Raw genomic sequence first — 14,176 nt, 5'->3', positions numbered from 1 at the left:
TTGGCTGGAGGAGATGAGGAAGAGGGGTAGAGCAGGGAATCCTTCCTTCCTCCTCAAAAACTGTCCATACACATTCCACTATCAGGTGGGTTTCTTTTGACTAAAGATAGGCATCTGCAGCTGAGATAGTCACTCTTTACATTCATTTATGGCAAAAGAAAAAAACCAATCACATCACCCAATTCATCTCATTCTAAAACAGGCATTTAACACAGGTCAGATGAACTATACCCTGAAAGTGCTTAATTTTGGAAAACAAGAAATTAAGAATACCCAAGGAGTTTAGGAGATGAGAGGCAAACAAAGCTTTTCACAGGTAACCTGAATTCTACCATTCTGTGATATAGTTTGCCTTTACTAGACTTCAGGGAGAAGAGGAAAAAGCTAAGAACAGAAGGATTATACCAGTCACAAATAGATAGACTGGGTTTGGCAAGAACATTTAAACTGTAACTATCTAAGAGCAAGATTCATCTCAGATAGCTTTAACTCTGTCAAAATGCTACATAACATGAACCTGCAGTAGACAATTTACTTAGGATGCCATCTTAAGATACACATCCACCTGGAAATGTCTCTCTCTTGCTGATTATGGAGGGAATGTAAGCACTTCACTTTTAGATTCTTAGAGTTAGATAAATTCCGCCCAAATAACTAAACTAAATAATGAAAAATTACTAAGGAAAGCTTTATGACGAACACAGACACTTCAGGTTAGAAAGGCAGAAAAAGAGGAAATGGATACTGTTCTACCTTGCAGTGCTAGCTACAGTGATCACAAATTCACTTGCATGGTTTCCACAAACAGCGCCATTTTAAAACAAACTGATCATACATGTCTGGTCTGATCTTGCATGTGTTTGTGTAGCTAGAACAGAATCTGTGGACAACACCTCTTAAAACAGAACAACTGAATTTCCAATTACCTTCTAAGTGTCAAAATTCCAAATCACAAAAAGAGTTCATATCTGATTCATTGCTAACACTGTGCACTGAGAAAGGGAGAAATACTCTCTCACTTAAATTTTTTTTTTAGTCTATTTACTTAGCCAAGGTGTATATCAGAATACCCATGGGCAAAAAAACAAGAGCAAAACACTTATATGGATTCTGTGGTGAAGAAAAGCAGTTGCCACAGTATGATTTCAAGTAATTATTTCTATCAGAAAAGATTTCCTTTAAATTTGCAAAGTGATAAGCTCATGAATGTTTCCCAAAGTACTTAAGAAAATAATTCTTTCTTCTAAAACCAGAATCTATTATTGTATTTTTCAAAAGGCATTTAAAACCCTTCTGTTCTATTTTTAGGATTTAAACTGTGATTGCATTTAGAAAAAACTTTCCATTGCAAGAAAATCTTTACTGTTGCTGTTTTGTTAAAAAAAAAAACAAAAACCAAACTTATCAAGTAAACTCTTAAATATTGTCAATATTGGGGCCTGCTGTTATGGTAGCCTTGCTTGATCTGGTGATTTAAAATCATACTTTGTTTAATTCTCACCAACCCATAAAAAATTCAGAGTTTGTCCTGAAAGATGCAAAAGCACCCTGTGAAAAAAATCTACAAGTTATTTGGTTATGAAACACTGGATTGTGACCATTTTTTCAATTTTTCCCTTAAATAGAAAGCATTTATTATATAAACATGGAATGCAATATTTATATTTTTTATGCTTTGTACTGGTGGATTTTCAGCACTAGAATCTCTCCATAAGCATCATGAATAATGTAATATGAATGAATGACACTCTTATTTTGCAGAGGATTATCTGGACAACATATTTCATCTAGGTACCCTGCAGCCAACAGGATCAACTTAATTCCTGGCTTTTTCCTCCCCCTTCACCCCCGAGAACCGTGTAAATTAATATGCTAATGTTTGTTGGAATTTGTATATGTTAATCTGCCAAACTTATTATAATGATCTTCTTGAGAGCAGATAAAATATCTTAAAAGGCAAGTACTGATTACCAGAAATATTGATTATCTATTGACAGATTCTTCCTGAGAAGTCATAAGCAAAGGACCCCAGAGTGCAAAATAAGCCTCTCACTGTGATATATGACAGAAACACAAAAGGTTTATAGTAATAGAAGACTAAGTCAAATAAAAGTTTGGTCATGTGAGAGCTTACATCTATCCAATCCCGAACACATGAAAGCATTGTGCTGTTGCTTTCTAACAGAATCTTTGGGAATTGATTCCAGTGTATAATCACTGCTTCAGGGCCAGTGACTACTTGGGGTCATGCATTTTTCCCTGGCCTAGCTCCACCCAGCCTCTTGCCTATCAGCGTGATCATCACTTTTTGACCAGACGTGTGGAAACTGGGAATTATGGTGCACAGGATGAGGGAGTGAGGTATGCAGTGCATATGGGTCCCTGATGGAGCTGAGGCATTCTCAAGATGTAATAGCAGAGTCTGTGTTTTAGGAAAGTTTGGCTCTACAACTGTGAGGCACTCAGTGGTGTGAAAAGGAATATACTTTTTCCTCAAGGAAACTCAGACTGACAATATTAAAAATTGTTGCAATGCCAAACTCTCGATTTTTTTCTCAGAGTTTGGGAGTTACTGATTTATGCAGTATGGCAGGCAGAGAACCAGAGGTTCTACCAAAATACACCTGGATTGCCTTTGGAATATCACCAAGGCATCTAAGGAGAGGAGGTGATTCTGAGCTAAGCATGTCAAATTGCAGAATTTGTATTATTCTAATTCTAATCTACTGGTAATTCTGGAGGAAACTTGGTATCTTCCTTTTACAGCTCATGCTATAGTCTCTGAGGGCACAGCCTGAGGCAGGTAGAGCATTTTTGTGAATTGAGGGGCTGACCCCTAGACTGTCCCACACCACCTCTGCATAAAGCTCGTGAGAAGGTGGTAAGGCCACGCCTCAAAGTCCAGACCCAATGCAGGTGATGAGGTGGCCCTGGAACAGACCCGGCCGAGGCTGTCGGCAGTGGGAGCCCCATTGTGTGCCACGGCTAGGAGACAGCAGGACTGCCTCGGCCTGCCACAAGCTGTAGCAGGAGGCTTCAGCCCTCACTCCCTCTCCTGCAGTAGCCCCCATCTCTCAGTCAGATACTGTGGCATCGGCACACTTACGTTCTCACCACAATGCTGCAGCAAGGAAAACAAGTAACTGCAGTGCTGAGGCAGTGCAATTAGACAGCAAAACTAAAGCTGCCTCAGTCACACCTAATAAATCATACAGCCATAAAGAACTAGATTCACTCCTTTCAAAGCTCTTCTGTAGCTCTGTAGGGGATCTGAAGCAACACAGATAAAAAGTGCTGCCTCTTTCACCCTTGCTGAGGCTGAGCAGATTGCCTCAGCAGTATTTCCCGTGGTTTGCCATGAAGGAAGCGAATGATCAGGATTAGGAAGTGAGTCATGATCCCTTGGCATCCCAGAGTACAACCATTCTAATGCAAAGCCAATGCACTAAAGCGTACATAAAGCAAACAAATAATAAGAAAAAGCCACAGCTGAAAGCAGCCCTGTAGAGCTAATAATCAAACATTACTGTGCAATAGAAAGAAATCTCTGTCAAGACCGTAACTGCCTCCCAGGCCTAAAAGCCCAAAGGTTAGGCCTAAGCAATCTCATAGACTATCCTTGCTCTTATCTCAAAACACAGTGTGATAGAAACAGAAGTGACTCATTGCTACAGGTAACACATTATTGCAATCTCATTGCTGTTGTGCTTGAAAAACTCTTAGAGCAGTTTAGGATCCACTGGTTTGCTAAAATTTACCATAACTGTTTCTGTTCCTTTTGGCTCTTGCTGCTGAAAACTGGAAGATTTCTGCAGGATGGCCATTTTCTCCATCCACCGGTACACATTTGCAACACTGCTTCCTTTATACTCAGCTGATCTTCCCCAGTTTTCTAGCTCTATTTGCTTTTCATTTGAAATGCTCTTCAGAAGGAAATACGATAAATTATAAGAGAGCTCTAAAAAACATTTATAATCCCTCCCTCATGATAAGGTGATTAGAGAAACTTACATCATTCTCCTGCACATCAGCCACTGTATGAGGAGGATCGGGATAGTACTTCAGAAACTGGGCTACATAGGTCATGATAGACTTTTCATCTGGCTTGTCAACATCCACATCTAGACAAGTAGAGAAAACACAAAATTAATTTAGAGGTGAATGGCATAAAAATGTTACCTAACTGTCTAAATGCTTTAAATTAGAGTGTTTGATGTAACTTATGCAAACAGTCAAAACTTTGTTCGACTATGCTTTAGGTACCTTCTGGATCAAGAAGCTTTGGGATTCCTAGTTCTGCTTCCGCAAGGGTGAAGGCTTCTTCCAGATTTTCTCTATTTGATCTTCCTTTCACTTTCTCCATGTCCACTAAATCTGGACGGATAGCATGAATAACGGAATGAAATGCAACACCACTCCTCCAACTTTGTCCAAAATCTTTTATTTCAATTCCAACTTGCCTAAAAATATGAAAGAAAAAAAGTGACTCATGAGGACATCGGAACTAGGCTGAATAAGAGAGGAGATGGGATGCTCCACCTGGCTATACATCATTTCACCTAAACTACCTGTTATACCTGCAGTGCTAATCAGATCAACTACAGTTCCACCCATCCACTGCATTAATTCATCTCTGCATACAAAGACCCAAGATTTTTGTGCCATGTACGTACATTTGCCTCCAGTGAGCTTGCTGGTGGTGATAAGCCAATAGTATTTTGAACAAATGAACTGCACCACGGTCTTGTACAATACATACCGAGTATGCAGATAAATACATTTCAATTCACTGTTCATTCCCTCATTACAGAATACTTCCTATCTCCCCCCATTATAACGACTGCAGTCCTGTTAAGTACCTTACCATTGTAAAAAAAAAAAAAAAAAAGAAAAAAAAACCACCAGAAACTGAGTGCAGTAATCTGCTACTTTTTAAAATGAAAGTGTCAAATCCAATATCACTGCTGTTCAGGCCAAAGTGTAACTCAAAAAAAATTTCTTAAAATTCTTATCTAAAGCATGTGTGATACTATAACTTCATACATGCAGAACATTTACACTGTTACTAAGATAATAAACAGATATGATGAAGAATTAGCAGTACATCAAAGTAAAAGTAATCAGAACTGAATCACACCTCTGATTACTTGGAAAAAAGAAAAAAGAAAAAAGAAAAAAGAAAAAAAGAAAAAAGAAAAAAGAAAAAAGAAAAAAGAAAAAAGAAAAAAGAAAAAAAGAAAAAAGAAAAAAAAGGAAAAAGAAAAAAGAAAAAAGAAAAAAAAAGAAAAAAGAAAAAAGAAAAAAGAAAAAAGAAAAAAAAGAAAAAAGAAAAAAGAAAAAAGAAAAAAGAAAAAAGAAAAAAGAAAAAAGAAAAAAGAGAGAAAAAAGCAATTTTGAAAGGTATGATTTTTCTTCTTTTATATTTTCTATTTAGTTATTTATTTTTACTCAGTCTGAGCATGTAAGCTACCTCTGATGACACACTTAGACACTGAAGTAGTCTTACCATTTGGAGGTTCATAGCAATAGTAACTCTTAACGTAGGTTTCATCTGAAACACACCGTAATCTTTGAAAAACCTTTACTGACTTTGCAGGGCACTTGGCCAGACCTTACACATTACAGTATAAATGAGCACTAGGCAAAACGTACCATCATTTCTCTAGGCTTCTTACAACTCATTTCATCCTTCTTCCCCATAACACGGATAATTTCATTTATGGACCTTTGTTTGTTTGTATTTTGTATGTTTACATTCGTCTGGAAACTGCAGCTGCCCCCTTCCAGTTTTCAGCACCCTGTCTCTTACTGACAACAGTGCTGTAGGAAGAATGCCAAATTAGACTGAACTGCCCTACAAATTACTGTATTCTACCTACTTGTTGGAGAACTGGAGAAAATCTATGTCTTTATGATCATGTTTAATTTTTCTGATGCACTATTCTAGAACTGGCTAGTCTCTCTCTGCATTACTGAACATGATTGGTATCTTCAAACAACAGCGATTACTTAATTTGAACAAATAAATCCATTTTATTCTTCTATGCCTTGGATTTTTATTTTCTTATTGTGGAAGCAATCAAATTACTATTGTTTCTTTAATCCAATTTATGGATTTTTTTCCTTTCTGTAAGCAAAACAAACTTGCAATAATTGTATGAAATAAAGGAAAACATTCTCCAGTTAGCAAAAGATCACAAGACTAAACCTCTGAAATAATTCAGTTTAAAAAGAATGAAAATTCAGTAATATGTCACTTGTATCACAAAATTGCAGTAAGATATTCATGATTTTTTATCCCCTGCATTTCAAGAGCAAGTACTAGAATTTACTGTTCCTGCAAGCTCTGTCATTGAGAAGTGCTGTTTCACTGTTGGACTTACATTGCCACATCAAGTGTTTTGGCAGCAGGACTAACACGTTGTCATTCAGACAACATCTAATTCCTCTCTCCTGTTCCTCATTCTGTCAAAGATAATCCCGTCCATTATTCAGAGACTATAAAAAGTAATTGCTCGTAAAATTAATGCAAATTATTATTTACTACTTGTTTGTTGTACACTGTTAACTTTTAGCAGCCCTAGTTATCAAAAAAATATATATAATTACAGGAAGGTGCTATATAAACATAGAGCAAAAGGACAGTCCCTGACTGAGATGGTTTACAATCTGAAGAAAGAATTTACACTTAAGATACAAATTCAGTTAATTTGTGGGTTACTTACTTCGCTGCTGTGTACTGTATCCATTTTAACAAAGCCTTCCTGGCGCTTCCCTGGACCTTGGTTACCACTTTCCGTTTACTTGGAGGACTCGCACTTTCTGAACCGACAACGCTCTCCACAGAAGAAGCGCTGCTGGACAGCGACTGTAGCTGTGGAAGGTTGCTTGTCAGCTCTTCAATCTGCATTAAAAAAAAATTACTGGACTGATTGTAGATAATCCTCTTAATCCTCATCGCTTTCTTTAAAAATACAGTAAGAGAACTGAAATTAAAGTTCGATAGGTCAGTCATTTTTTTAAAAATTGTATGTAAAACTACCCTCAAAAATTCTAATTTATGTGCCCAGATGATGGTCTTAATTTCAGAAGTACAGAACATCTAGCAATCACTGACTTTCCTGACACCCTAAAGCTAGAACAGTATGCGAGTGTGCCATGTTACTTACCATGACAAATTATAACTGAAACAGGAGATGATGGTTTACGTTTACCTTGAATTCAAATTATAAAACAATCCACTCATTTCAGAGGAGACTCTTTCAACTTAAAGAACCTGAAACACAACTACACTTCACACCATCTTTTCCAGATACTTAACCAACAGTTGCGAAGAGCGAGCATCTTCTGATTATGAACAGCTTCACTTTCTTCCCAGCCCTTTCTTATAATAATGGAAGCAATCCTGATGATCTCATCCAGGTAGTTCTTTATTTACCACTGTATTGTTTTGGCATAAATTCAAATGCAGCTCTTCCAGAAGTGCTTTTGTGATGGAATAGTGAATACACCACAGGCAAAGTGCATAAGCACCCCTTGTAGAGGGCACATGACAATTATCTGCACTATGCCTTCTGTCAAATGAAAATCATTAACTTGACTCTTTCAAGAACATTAAGTTCACTAGCAGTTTGACTTTAATATGAAAAAGGTATATCCAGAGGACATTGCAAGTTTAGCCTATTCTGTCTACTTAAAAACCCAAGATTTTTAGCACACCACTGAATGAGTCTCCCACAGTGAGAACCACAGTTCTCCTGTATCTCTGCTTTCATTTGTGTTAAAATGAGGTATCTGTTTGTGACAACTAAAAAAAACCCTCAAAAAATGGCCCAAGTAAAACTGATGCAGAGAATTAGAGTCTCAATAACTTTGAGAAGCATGATCTTCCCCCATCATCTCAATGAGATGCAAATTAAATAAAAATGTAAATGTCATTCTGGGTAACTTTCCAAGAGGGAAATCTGAACCACTGTGATGTTACACTGGTTGGTGCTTAGGAAAACACCACCCCTTAGACATATGGAAGCCACATCATGAGGGAGCCAAAGCCAAGGGCTCTATCAAGGAGAGCAACAAAAACATATTTGTTTTTTTTGCAACCATTGAGCAGTGACTCATTTTGCTAACTCATATGGACAGGATTTAGAAAAACATTTCTTCCTCCCACCCAACTTCAAAGAACGCAAATGATTCATGATTCAATCCCCTCTCCATTTACAGCTAAATTTTGTCTATGCAAATATCTGCACCTCCCAGTGAAATCAGCACATTTACACCTATTGAATGAACATAATTCCTGTCTGACATCAACTGCACTGGAGTCAGACATAGAGCACAATCACCATCAGTGTTGCTAAAGGTACTGCTTGCAAGAATCCACAATTCTTTTCTTTTGTTGTTCTATTGTATTCTTCAGAAACAGAAGTGGGAGAATATATCCCAACAATAAAGGAACACCATTCTAGGACCAGGCCAATCCATTCCACAGACAGGCATTTAACTTTACCCAGTGTGAAACATCACTGTTGTCAACTGTTGCTTTATTCAGGATCAGATCCTCAGTTAGTTACAAAGACACTTGGGTGTTGTGAAGGATTGGAATGACACCAGCTCATACAAAGTGATGATCTGATGTTATCTGAACAAGCTATTGAATTATATAAAAAATGTTGTACCTGAAAATATAAAATTATGGTCCACACCAAGCCAAGTACGATAGAAGGCCTACCATCAGCAATATCAGTTGAGTTAATGTTGACAAGCTTAATCTATATAGGAAAGAAAGCATGTGTTACTATCACACACATAAGGAATAACAATAATTATGAAATGGATTTCAAATAGGTTTTATATTTTTAATGCATTTTTGCAACCAAATAAGTCTTGATACAAAAATATTGCTGAATGATAGAATTTCACTTTTTGTCCAAATACAGTTATAGGAATGAAATTCTAGAAAAAATATTTAATTTCAGGTAGAAAAAAGAAGGCAAATTACATAAAACCATTGTACAAACCGGAGATCCTCTGTATATGGACTAGCATGAAAAGCAAAGGGGAGAAGATGATACACACAATAACTTGAAAATGAAAAATGCATTAATTTAATTTTAGAATGTAAAGAAAGGACATTTTAACAACAGTTTACAACAGAATTAACAACTAAAGCAAATTAAATATTCCATAACAGACACACACCATAAATTATGCAAGTTCTTGCTATAGTTCTGATACTCGTGGAATGCAAAGAGAAAAGTGAGTTCAAGAATAGATGAGAAATAGGAAAATGAAAAGTACAAAATACATATAAGGAAAAAAAAAGGTCACAGTTATCCAGTAGAGAGCCTTTTATTGTGAAGGATTTTACCACCACCAATTAAGACTCCCTAGTGAAACAAACATGATGGTAATTCTTTGAAAATAGGTAAAGACTATGAAAAACTGAGCTGTCCATGGTCACATGCAGTTATTCAACACAAAGAGATTCCATGAATCCAAATTCCCAAATGCCAATCTATAGTCTGAATGAAGTATTACCCTAAAATAAGCTCGTAAGAGAAAAGTCAGTAAAGGAGGAGATAAATAAGAATATGCCATTAAAAAAATTAACAGGCAGAAATGCTCAAGGAAATAGAAAAGAACAGGGAGTATCAGAACATCAGGAAATACAGTGGTCCTAATTCCCTCAGCAAAGCTAAGAGAGTCTGCCACCAACTGTGACATAAATGTGAAGGGCTGTTAAAGTGCCCATGCACTGCAGGTTTGCTCACAGAAAAAAAAGATGATGGAAATGCCTTGGAGAATAGGTGAAAGAAAAGCAGAAGACTGACTTTAAGTGACCTGGTTTCTCTCCACAAAACAGAAAGACTAGTCCTCTGAATCAGCAGCTGGAAACCCACTAGATAATGTCAAGAACGAACAAAAAAAGTCCTGCTGTGCAGGGCTTCGAAGCTAACTCTTTATGTAATTAAAACTCCACAGGCCGCTTGGGAAGAGGTAGAGAAGAAATCCCCACTGATTATATTTCCAATCCCCTCCATCAAGAAAACTGACATCTTGCTTCTCTATCTGTCAATGAGGGGCATTTACTATTGCCTAGCTAAAGAAAAATATATCGAGAGCATCATTCTCCTAGCAGGCTCAATTCCAACAAAAGCTTTTCTTTTTCTAGAAAGCAAGTTTTATTTTGTTGTTCTTTTTTTTTTTTTTTTTACAGGTATTACAGATGAAAAGATTCATGGGGTCTCAGCTAAAGCTTTTGATTAGGTCACTGTTCATGGAGATGTAACCTATCTAGTCTAGTTACTGTGTTATCTCTGCCTTACACTCTGTTGAAATGGACTGAAGAACTGCAAAACAAACTTTTCAGGACCATGAAAAAACAGCTTGGTCCAGAATGATATCTGCCAAATGCCAACCGTATTTTTGTAGCATAATGGGAATATTTGCAGGAATTTGGTTGGGTAGTGAAAATAGGAAATTACTTTAACCTGTAATAATCATTACCCACGGGAGAGTCCATAAGGGGGCAGATGTGCCATTGGTGGTCCAATCACTGTAACTGTGAGAACTCTATACACATTTTGGGGTCTTCCACAGGTCATTCCTCTTTGCAATAGACTTATCCTGTGCTTCTTGTATATGAAGGTCCCTCTTTTCATCCTCCCCCTCCAGTGGTGGTCAGCAGCCCCAGAGAGAAGACCATCCTGGCCCCCCTCCAGCCCCACAGGCGGCAAGGGCAGTCAGCCACCTCCCTTCACTGGCCTCTGAGTGTCGACCAGCAACTGCGCTCAGCTCTTGGAGAGGCATCCGTTGCCTGAATGGCATCCCCACCTTCTCAAGGACATAAAGACTGACAAACTGGACAGACGCATTCTTTGGGCTGGATTCAGCCTGCAGGCCACCAGGTACAGTACACCACTCTACCTGGCACAATGCATATTTCCAATTCCCTTTACTAGGAAATCTTGCTTACTGACAGATACACAGTACATACAAAAATAACTAAGAAGAGTCCAGAAAAAATGACTCGGATATAACAAGCAAAAACACAGTGCTCCATTGCTGGCAATATATCTTCAGCAGGGATAGTTACTTAGCTGCGCTGCTACTATTTCTGGGATCTGAGCTTGGTCATTCAAAGTTCTGGTCACCCACTACACTGGCCATGTAGACTAGGAAAGCAGGGCTTTTTCCTCCTCACCTTACTCTTGTCTTAGGCTATAAAGGCCTTACCAGGAAAGCACCTCTTATTTTATTTGAGTCTTCTACTCTCAGATTGCATATAATACAGTTTGTACTAACCAACCATACTACATTAAATAGTAAAATTGCAGGCTCAGGCAGAAATTTGATTTGGGCATATAACCAATGCAAAGACAAATACACATTTTTGAACACAACTAAGCCAAAAAAGAGTTCTCTTATGATAGATTTATTTCTACAGAAATCTGATAATCCCATGTAACTGAAAAGCAATTAGGTCAAGATGCTGCAGGGTTAGAGAGAGGCAAAGGATGCCAAAATTCAATGACTCCTGGTGCTATGGCATTGTGGAGAAAGAAAAATACATCACGTTTTGTGTCTGTGTTAAAAAAAAACTTAATATACCTAATAACAAGGACGAAATACCTGTAATCTAATTGAAAGAATGTAAATGTAAGTCAGTATAATACAATGGGAAAAGTCAGAAAAAAAAGTAGAAGTAAACTGCTCTCATTTGGCATTCATATCTGGAACATTTTGAGAGTTTCATTTTTTTGTCTTTTGTTAATTTTCTAAGATGTTTTCTTACCTTTCTAAAATGGCAACAGTGCTGATTTTTTTTTTCCAGAATCAACTCAGCAATTAGTCCAAAGTCCTGCCAAGCTAATAAGGGTCACACTGTTCTAAATTCTTGTGTCTTTACTTCCAGGGAATAGAGTATTGCAAATATGGTCACTAGTGAAGTCCATAAATCTATTCTTTCAACTACAAATAAATACTTCCACTCATAATCATCATTCTTAACTTTGCTGAGAACAGTAACAGGGAAGATGAAGAGCTGAAGAGCACAGAAAAAAGGAAGATCATCCAAAGTGATTGTCAAAAAAGGACCTCAAAAGAAGAAAAGTTTTATTGTATACACTGCTATATACCAGTGTTAGATCGTGACACATGTTTACAGCAGTTTTTAGGCACTATGTAGAAACTAAGAGTATGCACATAGCTCAGATTTAGAAGAATTAGAGCAGGTAGGTGGATGCAAACCATAAATTTAAGGAGGAAAGGAAAAAAAATCAAGACAAAAAGAAAAAGCCAGGACTAACTGCTACCAAACCTACCCGCCTTCCTTCTAGGAACTTAAGAGCTGTGCCAATGTTGGCAACCCAGTGAATTCTCTTCAGATGACGTCCCTGTTCACAAGGCTTAAAGAGAAAGAACAGTGCAAGCTCCAATTAGATTTATGTCACTCTACTGAAAAAAAATGAAGATCCAGATTGTTATAAGTGCATATGTACATACGATAATCTGATTTACATGTACAAATATTCCTTGGAAAAATCAAATAGGATTTTTGCATATGCCAGCATGGAGGACTGATATATATAAGGGAAATAAATGTCAGTTCTATTAACAACAACTATAGATGCCTTAATAACCGCGGTAAGTATTTACTATTTATTTTTATTTTTCCTGAATGTATACATGCCTGAATGTATTCACTTCCTGAATGTTTACAGTGTTTGTTGAAGTTTTAAATATCTCTAAATAACTAACTACAATCCTCATCTTATCAGAGATTTGTTTCTCCAATGTAAAATAAACTACTTTTATTTTTTAAATGGATTTGAGGCGCAGTAACATGCTCTCAATATTTTTGACTGCAAAGGAGAAATCAAGGTGGTTATTATTTTTAATATTTAATATGCAATAAAGACATTTGTACTAGAGGATTTTTAATCAATTGTCTCGCATATCTCACTAGTGATTCAAGGAACAAAAAACACTATCTCAGTTGAAAAATAAATTTTCCTGAACTCATGTAGGTTAGAAAAGAGACAGAATTCCTTTAATTAAATCAAGAATATATCCTAGTCTTCTAACACTTTAAAGTGGAATTTCAGATTACCCACTGAATCTTATATTTTAATGAAAATATACAACTACTTACTACACTTTAAATTCCTATTCATAAAGTTACAAACAGATATAACAACGGTTTGCTATAGAGTCTGAAATTCATTTTGCAGTTGCTACAGAATATCATATCCCTTTCACCTTTAAATTAACCAGACAGCATTCTGGTTCTGTGATCTTTCATTAATTAATGTAGGCAGGATACAATCCAGCGAATTTCAGTATTACTGGTAACTGCATTAAAATTCTTTTCCTGTTTTCCTGTTTATGTTTTACCACAAGAGGGAGACTTTCTTTCTTAGACGAACAGAAACAAGAGAAATCGGTACATTTCAACAGGACAGAAACACACTTGAAAGCATAGCTTCCTCCACTTACACTACAATCACTCTCACAATCTGAATTACTATTTAATTTTGGGTATCATCTGGACTCAAAACAGAGATTTCATATGAAAAAGGCGCAAAAGTATGGCACTTGCAAATTACCTGAATGAAGAAACAGGTAACTTCCGCATGCAACAGCAAGCAGGAAGAGGGACCGCTGCTCTGCTCCTGCAGATGCTGCTACCTGGTCTGTGTGCTGGCTTGGAAAAGTGAGAGCCCTGGGCCTAAAACCCGTTGATTTCCCTCCCACATCACACACAGCAATAACTTGGCTCCCAAGAGCCAGCCTGTTTGCTGTGTATGCCGTGGCTTCCCTACACAATGCGGCTGGGAAAAAGTCATTTGGTATCAGCTAAGGTTCTTTAGTGCAGCAGAGCAGCCCCCAAGGCAAATGGATATCAGACCCTAATGAAATTTTAGGGGCTTACCATTTTCTCAGAGAGTAAGAGGTAAATTAAATATGAAAGGCTTTCATTATTTCTTTAAGATGCACCAAAGTAACTTGGGTTTTTGACCTTGCCTTCACACACTACTAACACCCAGATGAATCACAAAGACAATAGAAATAAGCAACTTTTATAAACTAGTAAGATCAAATTAATTAGAAAAGGCATAAAGAATGTCAGTTTCTAATAATCTTTTTATATTGTAACCAGATAGCCCTTATT

General features: G+C 37.1%; 1 protein-coding gene across 1 annotated transcript in view; it reads right to left on the bottom strand.

Annotated features, from left to right (window-relative positions):
• SYNE1 (spectrin repeat containing nuclear envelope protein 1) overlaps positions 1-14,176 on the bottom strand; it is a 306,387-nt gene that overhangs the window by 235,515 nt on the left and 56,696 nt on the right. The window contains exons 4-8 of the mRNA XM_064509137.1: positions 12,327-12,410; positions 8,679-8,771; positions 6,726-6,904; positions 4,264-4,460; positions 4,012-4,121 (exon numbers count right to left, since the gene is read on the bottom strand). Coding sequence (XP_064365207.1) covers positions 4,012-4,121; positions 4,264-4,460; positions 6,726-6,904; positions 8,679-8,771; positions 12,327-12,410 — 663 coding nt within the window. The remainder of the gene's footprint in view (positions 1-4,011; positions 4,122-4,263; positions 4,461-6,725; positions 6,905-8,678; positions 8,772-12,326; positions 12,411-14,176) is intronic.

Source organism: Dromaius novaehollandiae, chromosome 3 (genome assembly GCF_036370855.1).
Source record: "Dromaius novaehollandiae isolate bDroNov1 chromosome 3, bDroNov1.hap1, whole genome shotgun sequence".
Lineage (NCBI taxonomy): Eukaryota > Metazoa > Chordata > Aves > Casuariiformes > Dromaiidae > Dromaius > Dromaius novaehollandiae.
Note: the sequence above shows the minus strand (reverse complement) of the source record. Positions and strands in the feature narration are given on the sequence as shown.